This window comes from Siphateles boraxobius, unplaced genomic scaffold (assembly GCF_051911475.1).
Source record: "Siphateles boraxobius isolate OS27281-9 unplaced genomic scaffold, OSU_SipBor_1 6, whole genome shotgun sequence".
NCBI lineage: Eukaryota > Metazoa > Chordata > Actinopteri > Cypriniformes > Leuciscidae > Siphateles > Siphateles boraxobius.
The window spans coordinates 27,816,970-27,841,226 of NW_027509186.1; the positions used below are offsets into that span (position 1 = coordinate 27,816,970).

At 37.9% G+C, this 24,257-nt stretch overlaps 1 protein-coding gene across 1 annotated transcript; it reads left to right on the forward strand.

The window, feature by feature from the left end:
* Positions 1 to 5,740: 5,740 nt before the first annotated feature.
* tbcela (tubulin folding cofactor E-like a) lies at positions 5,741 to 22,404 on the forward strand. Its single transcript, XM_077208580.1, has 9 exons — positions 5,741 to 5,950; positions 7,217 to 7,393; positions 8,645 to 8,817; positions 8,955 to 9,094; positions 10,205 to 10,386; positions 11,850 to 12,106; positions 12,279 to 12,405; positions 18,530 to 18,646; positions 20,425 to 22,404. The coding sequence occupies exons 3-9, from the start codon at positions 8,676 to 8,678 to the stop codon at positions 20,741 to 20,743; spliced, it is 1,284 nt and encodes a 427-aa protein (XP_077064695.1). The 5' UTR covers positions 5,741 to 5,950; positions 7,217 to 7,393; positions 8,645 to 8,675; the 3' UTR covers positions 20,744 to 22,404.
* Positions 22,405 to 24,257: the final 1,853 nt, after the last annotated feature.

A 24,257-nucleotide genomic window follows, 5' to 3' on the forward strand; every position in this document is an offset into this window, starting at 1 on the left:
CCTCTCATTAAGAAACCGCAATTAGATCCAAATAACTTAGCAAATTACAGACCCATCTCAAATCTTCCATTTATGTCTAAAATACTAGAAAAAATTGTGTCCGCTCAATTGTGCTCTTTCTTACAAGAAAATGATATCTATGAAAAATTCCAGTCGGGATTCAGACCGCATCATAGCACAGAAACTGCGCTAGTTAAAATTACAAATGATTTACTTTTAGCTTCTGACCAAGGCTGTATCTCAATACTAGTTCTACTCGATCTAAGCGCTGCGTTCGACACTATCGATCATAAAATACTCCTGGATCGACTACAAAACTACACTGGTGTTCAGGGACAGGCATTAAGCTGGTTTAGATCTTACTTATCAGACCGTTACCATTTTGTCTGTCTAAATGGGGAAAAATCAAAGATAACGTCAGTAGACTATGGAGTGCCGCAAGGATCGGTGTTAGGCCCTCTGCTATTCTCAATATATATGCTGCCACTTGGTAATATTATAAGAAAACATGGAATTAATTTCCACTGTTATGCTGATGACACTCAATTATATATCTCATCACGACCAGATGAAAACACTAACTTATCTAAATTGACAGAGTGTCTAAATGATATAAAATGCTGGATGACGTGTAATTTCCTGCTATTAAATTCAGATAAAACGGAGGTACTACTTATTGGTCCAAAAAACTACCCACAAAATCCCTTACAATACAACTTTAATTTAGAAGGATGTCCTGTTACTTTATCCACTACAGTAAAAGACCTGGGTGTTATACTAGACCGCAACTTGACTTTCGAAAATCATATTTCATATATTACAAGAACAGCCTTTTTCCACCTTAGAAACATTGCTAAGCTACGCAACATGCTATCTGTTTCTGATGCAGAAAAGTTAGTTCATGCTTTCATGACCTCGAGACTAGATTACTGTAATGCTTTATTAGCTGGCTGTCCTACATCCTCAATTAACAAGCTACAGTTAGTGCAAAATGCAGCTGCTAGAGTTCTTACTAGATCAAGAAAATATGATCATATAACACCTATTTTATCATCTCTACACTGGTTACCTATTAAGTTACGTATCAATTACAAAGTATTCCTACTGACCTATAAAGCCCTAAATGGTTTAGCTCCTGTGTATTTAACAGACCTTCTATCGCCATACAATCCATCGCGCTCTTTAAGATCACTAAATTCGAGGCTTCTGGTCATTCCTAGGATATCTAAGTCCACTAAAGGAGGGAGGGCGTTCTCGCATTTAGCTCCTAAACTCTGGAATAGCCTTCCTGATATTGTACGAGCCTCAGACTCGCTGTCCCAGTTTAAAACTAGATTAAAGACGCATCTCTTTAACCAAGCATTCACTTAATGCTTAACCTTTGATACTGCTGAATCGGTTCGAATGCATTAACATTATGAACATCAGCTATGCTAATTATTTCCCATCTGCCTTTCTGCTGTTATCTCGGGACGCTAGTCCCGAGGTAAATAGCGTTCGTCAGCTCCAGTTTGTATCCAGCCTCTCACGGAGACTTCAGATGCCCCAACGCCTGTGAAGAGACGACTCGACGCCTGTGAAGAGACGACTCAAAGCCGGCGATATGTTATGCCATAAATTAATACTTGATTAACTAACTGTATTTTTCTATGTACATTTCCGAAATGCAATTTCTGTAAAGCTGCTTTGAGACAATGTGTATTGTGAAAAGCGCTATACAAATAAATTTGAATTGAATTGAATTGAATATAGAAATGAATTGCTACCTATACCAAGCTAATAGTTTATAAATAATAAATGTTGCATCATTGCTAAACAACAATAACTTTAGCAGATTATTTAACACACAAATGACAGAATCTATAATTTTTTGTCAGATTTTCATTCTAACGATAAAAATCTTGATTATACGGTATTATCACTTTGTCTTCTGGGCAAGATTCATCCTTATAAAGACAGAACCATTCAATGATCCTGATTTAAGTACATTCTCCTCTGATATAAAGTCCCCTTTTTCTTCTTTTAAGAAAATGTCAAAACCTTTAAACTCAAAGGTTTCTAAAATAAATAATATCATTGAGTCTGATGTAAAGCACCTTTAATTTTTTATATTGACAAAATGTAAAATTGTATTGATTTGTGTAGCCTCAATCTCTTTTGATGTCCCCCTTGTTATTTTTTTTCTCTTTCTCACTGTTAATGTATTGTATCCTTTCATTTGCAATACAAAATAAATAAATGTATTACAGTTTTTTTTCAATTGCTAACAACCTTTTGTCCAATCTGTAATCACATTTTCAAAACTCTAAACACAATTAGCACAGCATCGGTCTGTTGTGACCATACCATTAACACAATTCATGTTGTTTTCACACAAAATGCAGTCAATTAACACATTTCTAGAATGCCTACATTTTCTTTACATATAAGCATACCCAATACCAAAATCATGGATCTTTATAGTCTTTTTTACAAATGCTTAAACGCAGCATGCCAGAAATTAAGACCTATTGTTCCAAACCATAGATACAGTATAAAGCCTCTACTTCTGCAACAATATCAGCTCAAAATTATTTAAACAAATATTTTAAAAATATATTCAAACAGCTGATAAGCATTTTTAAATTACTGATAATTAGAGTAAGAAATAGCTGATTCCAATCTCAATCAGAGACATAGCCAGGTGTTGAAGACTTTCCATTACATGAACATACACAATAAAAAGGCCGTCTTTGGATTGGTTTTGTTCAAAGCAACACATAACAACACAGAGGAGCAGAAAAAGAAAGAAATGTCTGCACGAGGGAGAGGACTAGTTAGACGAGGGAGAGGACTAGATGGTCGAGGGAGAGGACAAGTTAGACGAGGGAGAGGACTAGTTAGACGAGGGAGAGGACTAGATGGTCGAGGGAGAGGACAAGTTAGACGAGGGAGAGGACTAGATGGACCAGGGAGAGGACTAGATGGTCGAGGGAGAGGACTAGATGGACCAGGGAGAGGACTAGTTGGACCAGGGAGAGTACTAGATGGACCAGGGAGAGTACTAGATGGACCAGGGAGAGGACTAGATGGACCAGGGAGAGGACTAGATGGACCAGGGAGAGGACTAGTTGGACCAGGGAGAGGACTAGTTGGACCAGAACAAGGGAGAAGGAGAGGTAGGGGAAGAGGAGTAAGAATGCGTGGTGCTGTTCAAAGGAGAGTAAGAGCTGTTGTCACGGATGAAATCAGAGCCACCATCATAGACCATGTGATAAACCATGGTCTATCATTGAGAGAGGCTGGTGAAAGAGTCCAGCCTAATCTCAGACGGTCAACCGTTGCTTCCATTATCCGGATTTTTCAACAAACCAACAGTTAAGTCATGCATTTCATTAGGGCTATCAATGCAGTTGCTATTTACTGTATTACAGTAACTGCTGGACACCACTAGTTACAAATGCAAATATTGTATTTTTGTTCTTCTAAAGGACACAACGACTTCCTCGCACTGGGGGAAGAAGAAAGCTTCTCAGTGAAGACCAAGAACATGCCATTGTAGGATGGGTCATTGCTGACAATGCAATAAAACTGAGAGAAATTCAGACCAGAATTGTAGAGGACAACCTGGTATTCCAAAATGTGGAAAGCATCAGCCTAGCTACCATTGCTCGGACTCTGACCAAACACAGAATTAGAATGAAACAGTTGTACATGGTTCCATTTGAGAGAAACAGTGATCGGGTCAAGGAACTCCGGCACCAATACGTCCAGGTATGGTGTCTATACACCATGTCTGATTCTACAGTAACTATTCCATACTTCCTTTTTTCACTATTCTCTATTGCTACTCTAAAACATTTATGTAAAAATTGTGGTTGTTTTTTATTTCAGAGAATTATGGAGTTGGAGGCTAATCAGACACTACATGAATTCATTTATGTAGACGAGGCAGGGTTTAACCTGGCAAAAACACGTAGATGAGGAAGAAATGTAATTGGGAAAAGGGCCACCGTTGATGTGCCGGGTCAGAGAGGAGCAAACATCACAATGTGTGCTGCAATCTCAAGTGCTGGTTTGGTCCTGCAGAAAAGCCAGATTGGTCCCTACAACACAGAGCGCCTTCTTTTGTTTTTAGATGATCTCCACCAACAACTGGTCCCAGAAGCAGAACCGGTGGGAGGAAACATGAGGACATTTGTGATTACATGGGACAATGTAGCATTCCACCATTCACATGCAATCACAAACTGGTTTGCACCACATCCAAGAGTGATTTCCCTTTTTCTTCCTCCGTACTCTCCTTTCCTCAACCCCATTGAGGAATTTTTTACTGCTTGGAGGTGGAAAGTTTATGATCATCGGCCTCAAGACCAAATGTCCATCCTGGATGCCATGGATGCTGGCTGCAGAGACATCTCAGTTGAAGACTGTCAGGGGTGGATAAGGCATGCCAAGCGTTTCTTTCCAAGGTGTATAGCGAGAGACAACATACGATGTGATGTAGATGAGAACATGTGGCCAAATGCTGAAGATCGTATAGATTAGAACAGGACTTTTTTTTTCTGGGCCTTTTTTTCCCTGTCATTTTGTTTTATTTTTGCACACTTTACTGTAAATCAAAGGCCATGTATGTTTGTCCTTGTTTCGTTTTGATCACTGACGGCAATTTCATATTGCTATTAAAGTCTTTACTGCAGCAATTCTGTCACTTACTGTTTTTTTCCCAGTTGTACATTCTATTACTGTAAGTATTGATGACTCCTTTACATTTAGATATTATGTTTTACACATCTAAGTCACCATGAATTCTCTCTCTCTCACACAGCTGAATGAATAATTTTTAAAAAATGATTTCATACTGTATGTTCTATACAGATAGAACTGAAACATGACAAGTAATGCAGTTTTTGTAATGCCACGAACTGTTAGTATTTTGACAGTCATTACGCTATGATTGACTATGTGTTCATGTTGGATAGAAAACGAGTGCTAAAGTTTTGACCGAATGATTCGATTTTGAAACGAGTTTGCAGTGTTTTGATAGAGTTAGTGTATATTGAAAAGGTTTTTTAGCGTTTTGAAATGTAGAGTTTGTATTTATTTATCAAACTCTGGTTTTGGTCAGAAAATTAACTATTTGGCTAATTGTGTGATGTTGGTGTGTTGCTGTGTTAAGAGTTTAGAAAAAGTATTTTAAGAATTGGCAAACGCTTCTTAGCGATTGAAAAAAACTGTAATTAAAAAACCAAAGAAGATTATTTAGGCTACTAACATAACTCAATTCGTGTCGCTGTACAGCCATCCGCTACTGGACGCATCAGGAACAACAGGGGCGTAAAACTGCCAGGGGCGTATATCTGCTGGCTCCAGGTCTGCAGATCCCCTTACTCTTTAAAGTTGCCATGCATTGCATGCCATCCAACCCCTGTGAGAAGTTTTAAAAACCGCTAGGTGGAAGCATTGATCAGTCTGAAAGACCCCTGAATCAGCGCTTCTGTTATCAAAGATGCTTCTGTTTAGACTTTGGTGTCAAGCCATATGCGAACTCTCAAACACCCCATGATTCATGAGGCATCTTTTCTGATCATCTTATTTTCATCATTAATTTACCCTTTTCTACATATTATAAAATAACAAATGTAAACTACTTAATCTATAAATGTACAAATTAAATGATGTAAATTGCGGTAAATATTGTCCGCTGTTCTCCACTCCGCCAGAGAGGACGCTCAAGTATTGGTACACAACTGAACGGTCCAGTCACGAGCACCCAGCTGTTAGTGACGCCACTTCCGTGACAATAGGGTCAGCGTGACAGATTTATCAACAATAACAAGAGCGTCTTGTAACAGACTGTCGATCAAAGTGCGGGATTTCAAGTGAAATGACGTGGATGAACTGACTGTTAGGAGTCGGTGTGAATTACAGCGTCTTTTTCCAAATCTCATCGAGGAGCTGCTCATTCAATGTAAGACACTTTGTGATGATGGAGGGATATTTTCGGTTCAAGCTAGCTACAGATGAGAAGAAGTATTGTCATTTACTGGTGTTGGCTTTCAACGATACATTCTCATTTCGAGTCATTTAACATTTAGTGGCCTGTTCTGATAGCTTTGATATGTAATCCCAAGCAAAAGCTCAAGTTAGATTCATCTTTGATAATTATCAATTATAAATGACCTGTGCTCTTATAAAATCACAAATGAAGGTGACCCACCTTTAACTTTGCTATTGCGTTATTGTCATATGATGGGTTGTAAATGGTCCCGTGTTTTAAAATGTAGGAATACAGGATAGACAAAAGTTATGTGCTTTTGAACCTCTCTCTCTCTCTCTCTCTCTCTCTCTCTCTCTCTCTCTCTCTCTCTCTCTCTCTCTCTATATATATATATATATATATATATATATATATATATATATATATATATATATATATATATATATCTCTGTGTGAGTGTGTGTGTGTGTGTGTGTGTGTGTGTGGGTGTTCATTTATAAATAGGTAGTTATAAACTTGCCAAAAAAAACTTACTGAATGATTTGATAGAAATTGCATGACCAAAACGTAAATTAGTAAAGTGACTAGTAAACTAGAATGTTCTATTTTCATGGATATAAAATGTTAATTTTGTAAGGCAAGAATTGCATCATATTAGTGATATTTCCCATGTATATTTTAAAATTAAGGCAGTCATAATTTATTGCAGATGCCTAAATAATGAAATATATATCTAATCATGTAATTCATAAAATGTAAATTTATCATCGATTTTATTCTTTAATTTCAGCCATATTTTTAGAACTTCTGCTCTATATCTACTATCCATACTTGATATCATTTGGACATTATACGTGTATTTCAACTGTTTTAAGTGTGCAACATGCTGTAAAATAGGAGTTTAAGTCCCATGTAAAAAAAACAGCTCTTGTTCTTGTAATTTGACACTCAGACATCTTGGCAACTTCTTGTTTCACAAGTCAGCTATTGTTCGTTTAGCATCATTAAACGCACAACTGTCTAAAGAATGCTTAAATGGTTTTGGTCTCTTTGTCATGTATTTTCCTCAAGAGTCTGTAAACCTGCTCTGAGTTGTAACTATCGTAAGGTTTTTCAGATGCATATTGAGTGTGTTGACTTAAACAGAAACTCTGGATGAGTCAGATTAGTGTAATTACAACTGAAGGTGAATCTGTTGTCTGTCCTTCTTGCTGACCTGGTGTCTTCTTTCTACAGAGTGCTGTTATCTCTGAAAAGTGTGGAGGACGCTGAGCAGTCTATCGGCTGGTGTGCAGCCACATTTATCCACTGAACCTTGACACTCAATGAATGAATAACTTTTTGTAGTAAAAGTAAACATTATTTTATGGCACTGCTGTAACTGTGGACTTGTGAGGATAAATCGCATAGCAGGTGAGACCCCTTCAAAACTCAGGCTTTTCATATTTATACAGGTTAATTTAGTAAAAACATATTCACCAGACATATTTAGTTATCAGTGGATTAATATATTTTATGTTATAAGACAGTACTGCCGTAATCACTAAAGCTGCTGGTTTCATGTCAGGAAAGATCATGATTTCATTTAGCCAGCAGATGGTTAAATCTAGGCCAGCTCTGTATAAAAATTAAATTTTTAACCCAGAGGACTGCAGTTTCTGACTTTATGTTTAACTGAACCGACACTTGAGTTAAGGCATAACACCCATTATTGGCCTATTTATACATTTTTCATAAATAGGACATTAAATGCAATTCATACATGAAATGTGATGAGCTTCTGTGATGTATGCGTTTTTATTTTTGTCTTTGTTTGGGGGGGGGGGGGGGGGGGAATAAATGTCAGGATGAAAAAAAAACATGAATTAGTGACATTAATCTGAGACTAAAATGGTAAAAAATATATATTTGAAAAAAAGCTGAAATAAAAATATTTAATATTTTCCTTGAACTTTAAAATTATAAATGTTGCAACCAACCGAAATAAGTAAGCTCTAAAATGACTAAAACTGAAATAAAAAATTATTAAAGCTATATAAAATTAACTAATAAAAATGCCAAAAGCACATAACTAAAAAAAAAAAAAAGCTATATCAATGTTGTTAATATATGTTTCTTGCACCATATGACATTGAGTTGGCAGATTTATATTGCTTCTATATATTGACAAAACTGCTTTAATTCATACAGGTTTGGAACATCTTGAGGATGAGTAATTGATGACAGAATTTATTTTTAGGTGAATTATACCTTTAATATTTGAAAAACTTTTACCTGCCAAATGGAAGTCATGTGGTTCAACAAACATGATGTAACAAAAATCAAAACAGGAAATAATGACATATAGAGGGCCCTTGTAGATTCTCATGGGTATATGACTAGGTCTATTAGTCTCTTCAAATATAATTTGAACATTTCATTGCAATGCAAGGCTAGTTCAGGGTCATTTACGGTATAACGGGTAGTCCAACCTAAAACTCAACTCATTGGTTGAGATAGAAGTTGAAATGTAGGACTCCTCAATCTCTAAAACCACCATTTTATGAAATCAACCTACAAATGGATTGCCTATCTCTGCACATTGAACTAGGAACTATTTAGAATTGGGAAAACAATACACACTTTAACTTAAGATAAAACATTTTGATAATTGTGTATCCACAGCTGCATAAGGTGTGTGGCGTGGGACAGTGCAATGGAAGTTTCTGAGATGGAAGGCCGCACCTTTATGCAGGCGATCAGTGAGAAGTACAGCCCAGAGAACTTTCCTTGCCGTCGGGGTCCGGGCATGGGAGTCGTGGTTGTGCCATCTGGACCACAGGGATCACCTATGAAAGGTGAGGCTTGGGTTAATTAAAAAGTTATGTAAGGTTCCTTTCTAGGTGATTTTAGTGTTTACTTTGGCAGCTGTATCCTGTTTGCTGAACTTGCTGTGTTTCATAGTTCATTAATTGTGTGTTCAATCTGCCTTCAGACCGTCTGAACCTGCCCAGTGTTCTGGTTTTGAATGGCAGTGGAATCAGTCATGCAGGAGAGGAGGGAGAGATCGCTGCCTTCTGTGCTCATGTTGTTGAACTTGATCTGTCCCACAACAAGCTCCAAGACTGGTATGAGGTAAGTCGGTTCATCTGGGGATATAATTTTTTCCGATTGGTTTCCTCATTGTATAATAAATACAGATTCAAATGGCCAATTTTGTTTTAAAAGATTTAAAGGGATAGGCTAGTTCACCCAACAATAAACATTCATCATTAACTCACCCTCAAATTGATCTTTATACCATGGTCTGTCTGAATACTCGATTCTGTTTGGTTGGAAGGTGTGCAATAAAACTATTAATGCACAGGTAGTTCCAAGTCAATTTAATCACTGTTCTATATTAACTGCGCTGTTTTCATTGAAACACACACACGTCACTTGTAGAGCACTCTACACATAACATAACATTGCTGGTTTTGGAGTAATGAAACTCGCAGATTCATTGTTTAAAGAGAGAGACGGTGAACAGACAGAGGTAATTCACACAAGCATCTGTCATCTCTCTCTCCATAGATAATGAATTCAAATAAATGATATACTTCATTCATTGAAATAAATGTAATCTTACGCACTACTTTATGCCTGTGTCTAATTCAAAGCGTGCAGAATGCTAGTTCTAATGAAATGGCCAAAATAACCGTATTTTTTACCCTTCCGGTCAAATATTGCACTGTAAACATCATTAACAGATTTAAGTTGTCAATGCTGGCAAATGACCATGGCATAAGTGAGATAATCCACTGCTAGCCATGTATTAAATGATTTGAATACTCTTAATTCTTAGTGCATAATATCTTTGTCGAAATAGTGCTAAAAGAAATCAGGATTCTTTAAGTAATTTTTTTGATCAAAATGATAGTTAAAACTGTTTAAAAGTAATATTGTGAAACATTATCATGACAGCATTTATTTGAATAGAAATCTTTTGTAACATTTTAAATCTTTACTGTCACTTTTGATCAATTTAAGGCATCCTTGCTTTCTTAAAAAAAATTAAAAAATCTTACTGACCCCAAACATTTGAAGTGTCGTGTATATATTTTTTAGCTACCATTGTATAGCAAGAGCTGAATAATGATTCTTTACATATTTTTGCTGTTGTGTCCACTGAAAAAAAACATAGCATAACAGGTTTAAAAAAGGTTAAATGATTTTAACTAATTTTAACCCTTTGATCTGTTCCAGATCCGCAAGATTGTTTCTAACATCCCGAACCTGGCGTTCTTGAACCTCAGCTCTAATCAGCTGAATGATGCAGTCTTAGATCCAGACTGCGCTAAGGCCTTTTCTGGCATCCGCCGCTTCGTTCTTAACAATACCCAAGTGTCCTGGGACACTGTGCACACATTCACACGAGAAATGCCTGAGTGAGTCACTTTGAACTCCTAATGTGTCTGCATTGTTGAAAAGAAAATAGACTGGCATCCATTATAACAGATAGTGAAGTTGTACGTGGTGCAGGGTTCCTCAAATCCAGCCCTGGAGGTCCACTGTCCTGCAGAGTTTATGTCATACTCTGGTCAAACTCACCTATCTGCAATTTTTTAGTGACTCTGAAGATGTGTTTGATTAGGGTTGGAACTAAACTCTGCCGACAAGACCAGATTTGAGGAACCCCGGTGTATATTATTGATTGCTCTTACTAGTTTGAGATTTTTAAGACATTATGGTATCGATTTCATATATTTTTTACATAAAGAGTGTTTTAATGGCTGTATACATGCAATCCTGTGAACAAAACCTGCATATTTTGATTATTGGGTATAATAGAATAGGTTAATACGCTTTAAGATATGTATATATTTTTCCTTACACTGTACATTATTGCAGCTCTTCTATTCCCAGTCTGATTCAAACCTCCTGATTTCTACAAAGCACCTCTTTACAAAGCTCAGAGTACTTTGATTGGCCAGCTGACCCAGTGCATTGTGATTGGCCACACACCTCTAGCGTGTGGAAATGTAACAGCCCTTACCATAATCGCAAGCTTCAGATTCCAAGACTTCTAAAGCATTTGAAAACAGTAAACACAGTTAATAATAATGTCGTCGGTTTTACCAAATCAGTTCGAGCCCGAGTCAGGTTCTGAAAAAATGCAGATGATCAAGTTGATCGATCGAAACCAACTTTGCAAGCACGACTTGAGCAGGTTCTCAGTGGTAAGTAAGTCTTTGTTTATAGCCTGCGTTGTACTTTCATACGTTCAGGAAGTTCTTCTCTGTAAAATGCACAATGCACAAGCAAACATTTGGGTTGTACTGCTGAGGAACAAATAAGTCTAACCTCTGATTAACCTCTGAAAGCAAAAGCGGTTTTGCTTTCGCATCCAAACACACAGTGTTTCCGCGACATGCCAACAACACTTCAATTAATTGAAACCTCGCTCTCTTTCTTTGCTTATGCCTTTGGCTGGCACTATGCTAATATTTTACTTTGTGACGTGGACGTTTGAGGAAGTTATATCTGGATCGAGGTTTTTTAGGCAGGCCTGGTTCAGCGTTCTATGTTAGAATAAATCGCTTTGTGGAAGACAATGAGCTTTGTAGATCATATACATGCACAAACAGATATATTACACACTGAAGTAAAAGGAAAACATTAAAAAGCCTTATATGATCCCTTTAAAGTTCATGGCCATGGTCCATTTCGACGGTTCTTTGCTTCATATGTTTCACACCTGACCTAATAAAATGTCAACATTTAAAATTTAGGGAAAAACAAGGAAAAACAAATATCATCTGCTTATCCCAAATATCATCTGATCCATGATATTTTATAAAGGTTTCTCTGGTATGAGAGCTCTCCACCAATATTGATTGGTTTTGTCCAGGCTTGAGGAGCTGTTCCTGTGCCTTAATGAGTACACCACTGTGACAGCGGCTGCCATGCCCTGCCCCACACTGCGTCTGCTCCACATCACAGACAACAGTCTCCATGAGTGGAATGAAGTACGAAAATTTGGCTCCATGTTCCCTGCACTGGACACTTTGGTCATGGCCAACAACAACCTGAGCTCCATTCATGACTCGGGAGAAATCCTTCAGCGGCTCTTCCCTAACCTACGAAGCATCAATCTGCACAACTCTGGTATCATATTGTTTGTGACAGTGTTGAAAAATGTCTTAACTTATGCTGGAAGTGTCTAAATGATCATACCATGTGATGAATTGCTTAATTTAGCATTATTACTATTTTATTAGAGTGTAACTACATAAACTCCATGAAAACTGCTTTTTCTTATAATATTTGTGTGAGTCAGGACTTAAGCAATGGGAGGACATTGAGAAGCTAAACTTTTTACCCAAACTGGAGGAGGTGAGGTTGCAAGGCATTCCTCTACTGCAGGCTTACACGAGCATGGAGCGTCGCAGTCTAATGATAGCCCAGTAAGTCCAGGGTTAGTTCGCTCAAAAATGTGTATTTTGGCATTTATTTACCCTCATGTCATTTCAAACCTCTATGACTTTGTTTCCTCTGTGGAAGGCAAGGCACATTTCATACACAATGGTAAATCAAAGTGCTTTACATAGAATAAATTAAAATAATCAAAGGATAATTAAATAATCAAATAATTAAAACAGTTTAGAATAAAATTTAAAATACAGAAATAATCAAAGGAAATCAGAATAATTAAAACATAAAATAAAATACAGTACAAACAGTCGGACGAACAGTGGTACAGTGCTCATTCAGTAAATGCACAGCTAAACAGATGTGTTTTGAGTTAGGATTTGAATGTGACTACTGTAGGAGCACATCTGATCTCTTCTGGAAGCTGGTTCCAGCTGCGGCTGGCATAATAGATAAAAGCAGACTCGCCATGCTTAGAGTTGTAGTGATCTTTTTCTTTGTAGAAAAGTTAGAAATTCAGACCAGGAGACGGTGGAAGTTTTCCAAGCAGAAGTTCTTTATTGCTTGTCGGTAGCTGCAGTCATTCCAACATCATCTCACTAAGGGAACTTTACATTGTAGTTTATATACATTTCAAGGGGGAGGGATTACATTGTGAGGAACAAACCATGTAAATGAGCTGAAACATGAGAACAGAACTGTGCAGGACTTCTCGCACTGAGATAAGAACTCCAAGACAAATGGTCTCAGTAATAAAATAGCAGGTGTTCAAACTTGCTCAGCATGACTCTTCACCCGGTAAAACAATGAGAACAGGAAAAGCCTAGCCTTCTCGTACTGAGATGGGACAGTCAGGAATATCCTGCTGGGAACCCCTACCGTTTGCAGAGATTTCCTGGTCTCATCATTTATAAACTTTCTCAATATAAAATACTATTGTATTGGAAATCTAAATTAAACATTTAAATAAAATTTGTAATCCTACAGAGTGAACCCTTGGTATTTCTAGCTAGGGCTGTAGTACTCGAGTCCGGTCTTGGACTCGAGTCCGGACTCGAGAACGTTTTTCTATGGTCTCGAACTTGTCTCGGACACGCTGGTATTCAGACTCGGACTTGTCTCGGTCTCGGCCACTGGTCTTGCCAAATATGGCTTTTGGTCTCAACCGAGTCCAGGTGTCTTCATTATGTTCCCAGTAAGCACATATAAAAGCCGCTCATTTGCGCGCCGTTTATTTGCTCTGGTGTGAGCCTCGATTGCGCCAGAACCAGCCAGTTGTCGAGATAATTCAGCACGCACACTCCCTGGAGTCTCAGGGGAGAAAGCGCCGCGTCCATGCACTTCGTAAATGTACAGGGTGCTAGGGACAGACCGAACAGCAGAACGGTTTATTGATAAGCCTGCCCCTCGAAGGCGAATCTCAAGAATGGCCTGTGATGGGGGGCTATCTGGATGTGAAAGTGTGCGTCTTTCAGATCCACAGTGAAACATTGCTATTATGAGGTATCACTATATGTCATCATTCTGTTTTCTTTAGATTAGAAGATTATATGACATTAAGGGGAATGTCTATACTTAAAAATCCTGGGTGTTGTGACACTGTTTTTGCTTTTATATCAACAAATAATAACCCAAAATGATTGTCTTGATAATGTCATGCATAAGAATTTTTTTCCTGTCCTGGAATCGGTCTTGACTCAGACTCGAAACTTTTTGGACTCGATCTTGTCTTGGACTCGAACCTCTTTGGACTGGGTCTTGACTTGGACTCGACTAGTCCTGGTCTTGGACTTGTCTTGGACTCGATAAAAGTGGTCTTGACTACAGCCCTATTTCTAGCTGATGTGATCCTAGTGATCTGAGTGATCTGTTGGGTTTATATTCAGTGAGCATATCTGCAATGTATTGAGGTCCTAGGCCATTGAATGATTTATATACCAGTAATAATACTTTAAAATCAATCCTAAATGTAACTGGCAGCCAGTGTAAAGACCTGAGGACTGGTGTGATGTGTTCATATTTTCTGGTTCTGCTCAGAATCCTAGCAGCAGCGTTCTGTATGAGCTGCAACTGTCTTATGGTCTTTTTGGGAAGGCCAGTGAGGAGTCCATTACAATAATCCACCCTTCTGGTGATGAAAGCATGCACAAGTTTCTTGACTGGAAACAAAGCATCTAATTTTTGCAATATTTTTCAGGTGATAGTATGCTGATTTAGGTATTGCTTTGACATGACTACTGAAACTAAGGTCTGACTCTAGAGACACACCAAGATTCCTGACTTGATTTTTAGTTGTTTGACCCCTAGACTGAAGCTATGCGTTCACCTTGAGAACTTCATCTTTGTTTCCAAACGCAATGACTTCAGTTTTGTCTTTGTTTAACTGAAGAAAGTTTTGGCACATCCAATTGTTTACTTCATCAATGCATTGGAACAGAGAGTTAATGGGGCTGTAATCGTTAGGCGATAGGGCTAAGTAGAGCTGTGTATCGTCTGCATAGCTGTGGTAAGCGATTTGGTTATTTCTCATTATTTGGCTCATTGGGAGCATGTACAGGTTGAATAGGAGTGGCGCAAGAATTGAGCCTTGAGGGGCTCCGCATGTCATGGGTGTCCACTCAGACTTATGATCTCCAATACTCACATAATAACCTCTCCCTACCAAGTATGACCTGAACCATTTTAGGACTATGCCAGAAAGCCCCACCCAGTTTTCCAGCCTGTCAAGAAGTATGTTGTGATCGACTGTGTCAAATGCAGCACTGAGGTCGAGTAGTACCAGCACAGATAATTTGCTTGTATCAGTATTTAAGCGAATATCGTTTATTATCTTTATGAGCGCTGTCTCTGTGATGTGATGCGGTCGGAAACCAGATTGAAAATTGTCAAAGTATCCATTTGAGCTTAATAATTTGTTCAGCTGATTGAAGACAACTTTTTCAGTGATCTTGCCTATGAAAGGAAGATTTGAGATCGGTCTATAGTTGTTTAATATGGTCTTATCCAGATTGCTCTTTTTCAGGAGGGGCTTGACAACTGCAGTTTTCAGGGAGTTCGGAAAACTCCCAGAGAGAAGTGAGGCATTTACCACTTCTAGGAGATCTGCTTCCAAGCTGTGTCAAACATTTTTGGAAAAAGATGTTGGAAGTGCATCAAGGGCACAGGTTGATGTTTTAAGGTGCTGTTTAAGGTTTCTTCCAAAATTTTGCCATCAATTTCTTTGAAATCAGACATGGTGACTACTTTCTCAGGCTGTTGTCTGATCTGTTTGACCCCAGCGCAACTCAAGGATGAGATGATCACCTTTCGGATATTATTGATTTTCTCAGAGAAGAAAGAAGCAAACTCACTGCACTTGCTCTCTGAGAGCATTTCACTGGGAATCTGGCTTGGGGGGTTTGTCAGTCTCTCTCTACAGTAGCAAAAAGAGTGCGTGTGTTTTTTATATTGCTGTTTATAATATTCAAGAAGTAAGTCTGTCTAGCTTTGCCTAGTTCCTTATTGAAAGCATGGATGCTGTCTTTGTAGATGTTATAATGGACTACAAGTTTTGTCTTCCGCCACATGCGCTCTGCTTTTCTGCATTGTCTTTTCATATTTTGCACTGCTGTTGAGTTTCTCCAAGGTGCTTTTTGTCTGCCATTCTTCTTCCTGACTTTCACAGGAGCAATATCATCAATTACACTCTTAACTTTTGAGTTAAAAGAATCAAGGAGAAAATCAACAGTGTCAGCAGATATGCTTGGTGTTAGAGATGTAGCCTTCGTAAATAGTACACTAGTGTTCTCATTTAAGCATCTCTTCTTGACAGACACAGATCTAGCTTCAATGGTAGGAGAGATCAATATATCAAAGAAAATACAGAAATGATCAGACAGTGCGACATCCTTAATAACAATCGATGAAATATTTAGACCCTTACTTAAGTAAATCTTGAGTGTGTCCACGATTATCTGTGGGTCCATGTACATGCTAAATCAGATCAAAAGTTTTTAAAACAGTTTTGATTTCTTTAGCCATATTGGTTTCTGCATTATCTATGTGAATGTTAAAATCTCCAGCAATGACAAAACAGTCAAACTCTGAGGAAATTGTTCATAACAATTCTGTAAATTCCTCAGCAAAGGCTGGAGAGTATTTTGGAGGCCTGTAAACAATGATTAGTAAAATGCGTGGAGCACCTTTTAACACAATACTCAGATATTCGAAAGACGGGTAATTCCCAAATGATATTTGCTTACATTGATAGACATCTTTAAAAAGAGCAGCTAAACCCCTCCTCTTCTAACAGCTCTGCAGACACTCATAAAAGTAAAGTTAGGAGGGGATGTTTCATTGAGGACTGTTGCATTGCAGCTGCCTTCTAGCCAAGTTTCATTTAGCAACATAAAATCCAGGTTGTATGTGGTTAAGTCATTGACTAGAAGTGATTTATTTTTAAGTGAGCGGATGTTTAAGAGTGCTAACTTAACAGTCTCACTTTTTGTCCCCACAGCAATCTTAGTTTTTTGTGTAATAGGTACCAGATTAGATGGGTTTGCTGTACGGCTTTTGAAGGCCTTAGACTTTCTATCATGTAATCGAACAGCAATAGAGAAAGATACAGGCACACTGGGTTCCCGCTTGTTCTGTAAACATATGAGAAAGGTTTTGTTATCATAGCGGGGAACCGACACATATCATTGAGAGCTGGTATCAGTTGTTTTTGGATCACCTTGAGCCGCTGGAGGAAGGTGTGGGCCCTGGCACTGTGGCAGAGGCCGAAGAGCTCTCACAGGGGAGGGGGAGGGCGAGCTGGGCCCGTAGGCTTTGGTGGTTGTGGGGCCTGCCGTTTTTTGGTTGGTATCTGGCGGCTTGCAGCAAAAGAGTGGGATAGTCGAGTTACAGCATACACCAGTTGTTCCATTTTCTCTGAGAAGCAGAGAAGTGGAGATGCTGGAGAGAGGGATAACTTGTCTGTTGAGAGGGCCTGTTGCTCTGGTGTTATTGGAGGCTGTAATATGCTGTCCTGGTTTCCTTGGCTGTTTTCCAGAAAGTCATCCTTGGGTGCTGAATCTTGGAGCAGTGCTTGTATGTCACAGTCTCTCTGTGGTGAGCTCTGTGGGCAGGGCTCAGCTGAGATTGTGTCCATGAGCAGAGGTTGTTGTGGCTGAGTGGTGTTATCATTGTCCTTGTGTGATGCGTCAACCGTATGTCTATTCAGGTGCTGAAGTGAAATCCTCTGGTCATTCATACTGTATCCAGGTGTGTGTGTGCCATTCAGGTTGAGTGGATTGGCACACACTGCAGGTGGCCTGTTCCCATTGGCGACAGCGAGAAAAGGTGACGTCAGCGCTAACAATGATTGACAGGTCACTTAGCCAATCACGGGTACCTGCAAAAGCGAAAGTAACCGAGAGAGAGCGGGAAGAGAAACACAAGAGAACACACACACGCAATACAGGAACATAACAGCGTCCATGATGAGCTCTGTTGTGCGTTCCGTCTGGTTTGGTGGTCCCGCAATTAACTTTGTTTCAAGAACTGCAATCCTTTGTAAAAGTCTGTGGCAGTTAGAGCAGCAAGTAGATTCCAGAGGAGGTATTTTCTTATCCTTATGAATGTCCTGATGGCAGTTGTGTTTTCTCTTCCCCGGAATGTAAGCTTTCAGTGGGTGGCTGGTCGAATAAAAGAATTCTGCTTTTTTTGGGGTTTTTTTTGTAGTAATCCAGGCGTTTGAGCACTGTGCTGATTTGCTGAAGTTAAAATTAGGTGATAAAAGGAGATAACATATAAAAATATAAAAGCGATAGAGCAAAGCGCGGAGCAGTAAGCAAGAGTGTCCGAATAGTAGCTGTGCAGGAAGTGAATGGAAATTTATTTTGTGGAACACAAAATAAAATATATTTTGAAGAGTGTTGGTAACCAAACAGTTCAATGACAATTGACTTCCATTGTATTGACAAAAAAAAAGAAAAGAAAACAAGAGATATTACCCAAAATATTTTATCTTATGTTCCACAGAAGAAAGAACTTCATACTGGAACGTCATGATGATAGAGTAAATAATGACAGAATTACCATTTTTGGGTGAATGATCTCTTTAGCTTCATTACATTAGAAACCAATAGTTATGCTCTAGAAATGTTGATGAGATAATCTCATTACACTCGTCCGCAGGCTGCCGTCAGTGACCAACCTAAACGGGAGTGTTGTGACGGATGGCGAGAGAGAGGACGCTGAGAGATTCTTCATACGTTATCACTTGGATTATTCAGAGGAGGAGCTGCCTCACAGGTAAATTTCAGACATGAATGCTGTAGTTTATAGTATGGATGGGTCAGGATGGCTGACTAGTCACCTACTAACCTAACCGATTAGGTTTCTTTTCTCCTCATTTTTAAAAGTAACTTAATCACCTTACACCTCTGATCAAGAGTTTAAGGGAAAAGGGTTTTGAAAAAAGTCTCTTATGTTCAGCAAGGCTGCATTTATTTAATTAAAAATGATTCATAGCGGGTTTTTGACCCGGAAGCCGGTTGTCCTTTTCCGGTTCGAAGCTTTATGAAGATTAAGCGCCGCTTGCTCAGAACGCCGCAGTGATGTGATGGTTAGAAAATATGTGAAATAAGTAGGGCTGCCCGTGCACGACTGAAGTTGGGTTGGAAGTTATGTATACTATATGGGAGAGAATGCTAAACCATAATGAGCGTTTTTGTAATATATTGCCTATTCTGCATCTCAACGCACGCATAAGCTTGCCACAAACAACGGCAAAAGTAATGATTATGCATTAAACATTTGAATTGTTTATTAATAACTATTTTTTTCTGTAAGTGTCGACTGCAAAGATAAATTTGATGATGCTGACTTCGCCGTAGTGAACGCGCCTATAGAGAGAAATGCACATTGAAATCAGTTGAATTAACCTATAGCCTACATAAGCAGAGAGCAGCCCATTTCTGCTCGTTTTTAATTATTTTGTTTAAAAGTACACATTTCAAGCTTTCTATAGATATACTTCTCATGTATGTGAGGCAAGTAACTTATACGCAGAATTTCGTTGATTAATAAGACCCGCCCGCGCCTCTGTGTCCTGTATATCTACTATTTGCTTCTTATTTATTATTCCAGGCAATTTGTTGATAAAACATTGATAAAAATGAAGATACAATTTATACTAAACGAAATTCACTTTAAAGAAAGGCTTTCTACAAAACAAAACTTAACAAGTGGTCATAATCAAGTCTGAGCCATTCCAAATGTTTTCCGATATATTGGGCATCTTATGATCATATCTGACTCATCTCATGCGGTTCCCTTTTCATATAATCAACATAGATGAAAAAAAAACATTATAGGCCTATTGTGAAACTTAAATATTAAACGTATGTTTAGTTTGCTTTTGTTTTTTTAACTTATATTTAAGCGTCACACTGCTCCGCTTTGCTCACATGCTCTGGTGTGTAGCCTAGCCCTATACATGCATGTGTGCGTGATGTGATGCAGGGGTGCGATTTTAGAATAATAATTAAATAATACCCAGCGATCTTCGATTATTATTTTGCTTTAAATGCCCATCCCTACTGGTAACGTATTACACCTTTTTCGTTGGATGCTTCAGTTTTAGCGCAGCTAACCAAAACGTCTACTCTCCGTAACTGATACGAACCGGACATAGGCATTCTCTCCTTTTTATCTTATGCTCAAAGCAACCAGTTTCTAAAAAGTTTTTTATCTTCTTTGAATTGTTAAAACAACCAACAACAGCACATGTTGAGCCTGAACTCATTCTCTCACTGCTAATACAGTACGAACCGGAAGTAGGCAACCGGAGTCGTCGTCATGGCGGCGCGCATTGTTTAGAGCAGAATAAGGTGGAAACAGGGAACCCTCTCATTTGGTACATTACTATAATATTTGAGGTTAAAATGAACAATAGATGTATTTTATTCAACCGCTCTTTATTTTCAGATATAATTACACTCAAATAAAAACTGAAATGGGTATTATTTTGGCTTGACCATAGAGTGGAAAGCTGAATAAAGATTATGTATTTGCATTTTCTTTTGAAGATATCACTGTTTGGTGACCAAATATGGGAAACTGGCTCCTCTGGCTGAGATCGACCTGAGACCACGTTGCCACGCCAAGGTGGAGGTGCGCTATGAAGACAAAGTGGAGCAGGTGAACATCCGTTTGGACCAGACTGTCGCGGAGCTGAAGAAGCAGCTGAAGACTGTGGTGCAGCTCCCCACCAGCAAAATGCGCCTTTACTACATCGACAAGGGCACTGCCTTCGGCCCTGATGAGTTGAAGTACAGCGCACTGGCTTTGCACTCATACAGCATTCAAGACGGGGATGAGATCCTGGTAGTTCCCAAAAAAAAATAAGTCTTTCACCAGGATCGAGGAATGCTATATTTAAATAACCAAATCTGCTTTGAACTAGCGCTATCTAAGCTCCACAGAGTGATTGGGACTGTCTTTTAGGGGAAAACTCCTAGGACTTGCTGGGGCTTCAGTTGTACTCAAGCAGCACTTCATGTGTCATGTCACTACACGGTCATAAGAAACACCCTGACTCGTGTGCCCCTCTGGTTTTGTTGCTGTTATTAAAGGTTTCATTTTTGTCTTTAGACTTCACAAGCACCCCTGTATTTTCAATGTCCCTTTTATTTTTAAATACAGCGAAGGGCTCTGGCAGCCCATGATGTGCTTTTTCCAGATCTTAAGACAATCACCCATAGCTGAAAGAAAAAGTTGCACTGCACTGATGGTCATGGATAATCTTTGCGTGCTGATGTGTGTTGTTTGCTGTGTCATCCATCCACATGCTAAAGACTCTCAGGCCTTATATGCTGTATGGGCAGTGCTAGATTCACATGAGAAAATATTTGTGAAACATCTTATTCACAAATGTTTTTAAATATCCAGTTCATTTGAGCCTTTTTACAATCTGATTGATTCCAGAAGAGAATTGCGAAGCAGCATGCCTGTAAAATTTTATTGTAGTATTTTTTTTTTGTTCCTTTTTAATGTCTTATCTCTGTTCGTACTTGTTTTGGAAGTGGGCGCTCAAATTTGTACCTCCAAGACAAAGCATACGCTGGGAAAAGTGCTTATTCTTATTTCATTAATGTCCATATTATGGAGTGCATTGATTGATTTTGACTTTTTATTTTCAGAATAATTAGATCTGTAGAGTGACAAAAAGTCAACACAGTCCACCAAAGATTGTTAAGATTATTATTATGTGCAGTATTTATTATGATTTTACTGATTGGTGTTATTTATTAAAGACAAGACAAAACAAAACAAAACAAATCGGTAGCAAACCAATCATGGTGACTGTATCCGGCCAGTATAATATAACCAGGAATTTGGGCCCCTGTGTTAAATTAAAGGCATAGTTCCCCCAAAAATGAAAATTCTTTAATCATTTACTAATGACGTTTCAAACCTGTATCACTTTCTTTCTTCTGCGGAACATAAAAAAAGATATTTTGAGAAGTCAATGGTAAATCAAAACTGTTTGGTTACCAACATTCTTCAAAGTATCTCCTTTTGTGTTCCTGCACAAGAAAGGAAGTCATACAGGTTGGGAACGACATGAGGGAGTGTAAATGATTAAATAATTTGAACTTCTTTGTGATCTATTCCTTTAATTACACTGCAGCTTGACTAAAATGTGCGTTGAAATGTGCAACACAAGACAGACGTTTATTCTGAGATACAGTATGAAACCAGCAAATTATTTATTTATACCTGGCACTTTGATCAAATCGGTGCATGAACCAATTTATTTGCTTGTCAAACTTAATTCAACAAAATCCCCCATTTTTATCAACTAAAAACTGGTAAAAATTTAGTTTGTTGCAATTTTACTTCACATGATAGCATGACTTGAAGGATGGACTGAATGGAAAAGCACTGAGATCATTTCGGCGTAATTGTCAGTGTGCTGTTACACTGACATGTATTGCCAATCCTTAGGTTAGTAGATTACATTTTCTATTATGTACTGATATATAAAAGTGTATAAAAAGATGTGAGAGAATGTCAAAGGCTTTTTTTTCATTAAACATTTCAGGTTTCAGACATACAGTGCTGGTCAGAATTATTTGCCCCCTTGGTAAATATGATCAAAGATGGCTGTAAAAAATAAATCTGCATTGTTAATACTTATGATATTTTATTTTAAAAATAAGCAAAAATCTAACCTTTCATTGAAGTAAAAGAATTGAACGTGGGGGCAAAATCACATTATGAAATAAATGTTTTTCTACAAAACCTTCTCTTCAGTTCTCAAGCACCAACATGGATCTGGGAATCTGAAGGATTTGGAGAGATTCTGTATGGAGGAATGGTCTCTGATCTCTTGTCAGGTGTTCTCCAAACTCATCAGGCATTATAGGAGATAACTCAGAGCTGTTATCTTGGAAAAGGGAGGTTGCAAAAAGTATTTGATTAAAGGGGACAAATAATTGTTCCCAGCGTGTTTTGGAGAAAAACATTTATTTCATAATGTGATTTTCCACCCACTTTCAATTCTTTTATTTCAATAAAAGGTTTGATTTTTGCTTCTTTAAAAAAAAAAAAATCAAAAGGATAAACAATGCAGTTTTTTTTTACAGCCATCTTTGATCATATTTACCAAGGTGGCAAATAATTCTGACCAGCACTGTACATATTACGTATACTCATCATTAAGACGGGATCTTTATCATTTTATAATCAAAAAGAGTCAGTCAGAGATTTAATAGTGACTTATATGTGTATAGCTTATACTGAAGTGGATGTTAAAATCAGATCCCTTATAGTTGTAGAAGTAATTCAAGGGTTGATGTGTGATTGGGGGAAGAAAGATGAAGTTTATATATATATATATATATATATAAATGAAGGTTGTACCATGCCTTTAACACTCTTAATGCCTTTACCTGTGACCCCCTAATCAAACATTAAAGCAGAATGAAGCACTGTGTTTCTCCAGAGAATTCCCTTTTACAGTATAAATATTTGATGTTCTGTGCTCACACACCACATGCTATTGATATTAGTGTTTCACTTTTGCATAATTATTTAATGTTTTTTTTTCTATATATATCCATTATTAATATTCCAGTTTTATTACCATGATGGTAATGCCACTTGAACTGTGACTGATAAGTATGAAGTGTGAAGATGAAAATTCTTAAATTTACATTGAAATTTACTGCATTTACTTTTCATTCAGTGTGACAGTACACTTTTTTTCTATTTGTAGTTTTTACATTTATTTTCCTCTCTTTGTTAGGATGTGCTGAGTGTAGTTTAAAAATTTTGTCTCTCTCAATTCACATTAACTGTTGTACATTAGCAGTTCCTAATTTTCAGTTTAAGTTCATTTGTTAGGGGTGCGTAAAAGGCTGTTAAGCGTCAAAGGGATGTGAATTCCAGCAAGTCATTTATCTAATGGATGCATTAAGCCTGTTATTGTAATGAAGACTTACATACTTCGAGTTGAGTTGCACACAGTCACACCATTAATGCATTATTATTCTGAATCAGATTTGAGTGTTTTATTCCATTGATTTACCAACATATGTGCACACTAATGTATCTACTGTATGTTTGTGAGTTGAATGGCTTAAAGGATTAGGGAAAATAAACTTTTACTGGCGGTCATTACAGTGTTATTTTGTGTAATATAATATTTCTTAATACTTTGAATCGGTTTTATTGTATATTTTCAGTTGTCATTTTAATTTTAGTAATTTTATAATAGGCTTTTCTTATTTTTATTAGTGGTATTAAATATTTCTGTTTAACTTTAATTTATTATGCTATAATGCTAATTTATTGGGTATTTGGGGGTTTAGAATATAGCCGTGCAGAAGGCATTATGCTTGCTTCGGCGGTTCGT

Excerpts from the sequence above, each read along its gene's own strand:
- tbcela (XM_077208580.1), top strand. The coding sequence starts at position 8,676 with ATGGAAGTTTCTGAGATGGAAGGCCGCACCTTTATGCAGGCGATCAGT. Across the intron at positions 8,818-8,954 it reads ACAGGGATCACCTATGAAAG|ACCGTCTGAACCTGCCCAGT; the intron begins GTGAGGCTTGGG and ends ATCTGCCTTCAG. Across the intron at positions 12,107-12,278 it reads CATCAATCTGCACAACTCTG|GACTTAAGCAATGGGAGGAC; the intron begins GTATCATATTGT and ends TGTGTGAGTCAG.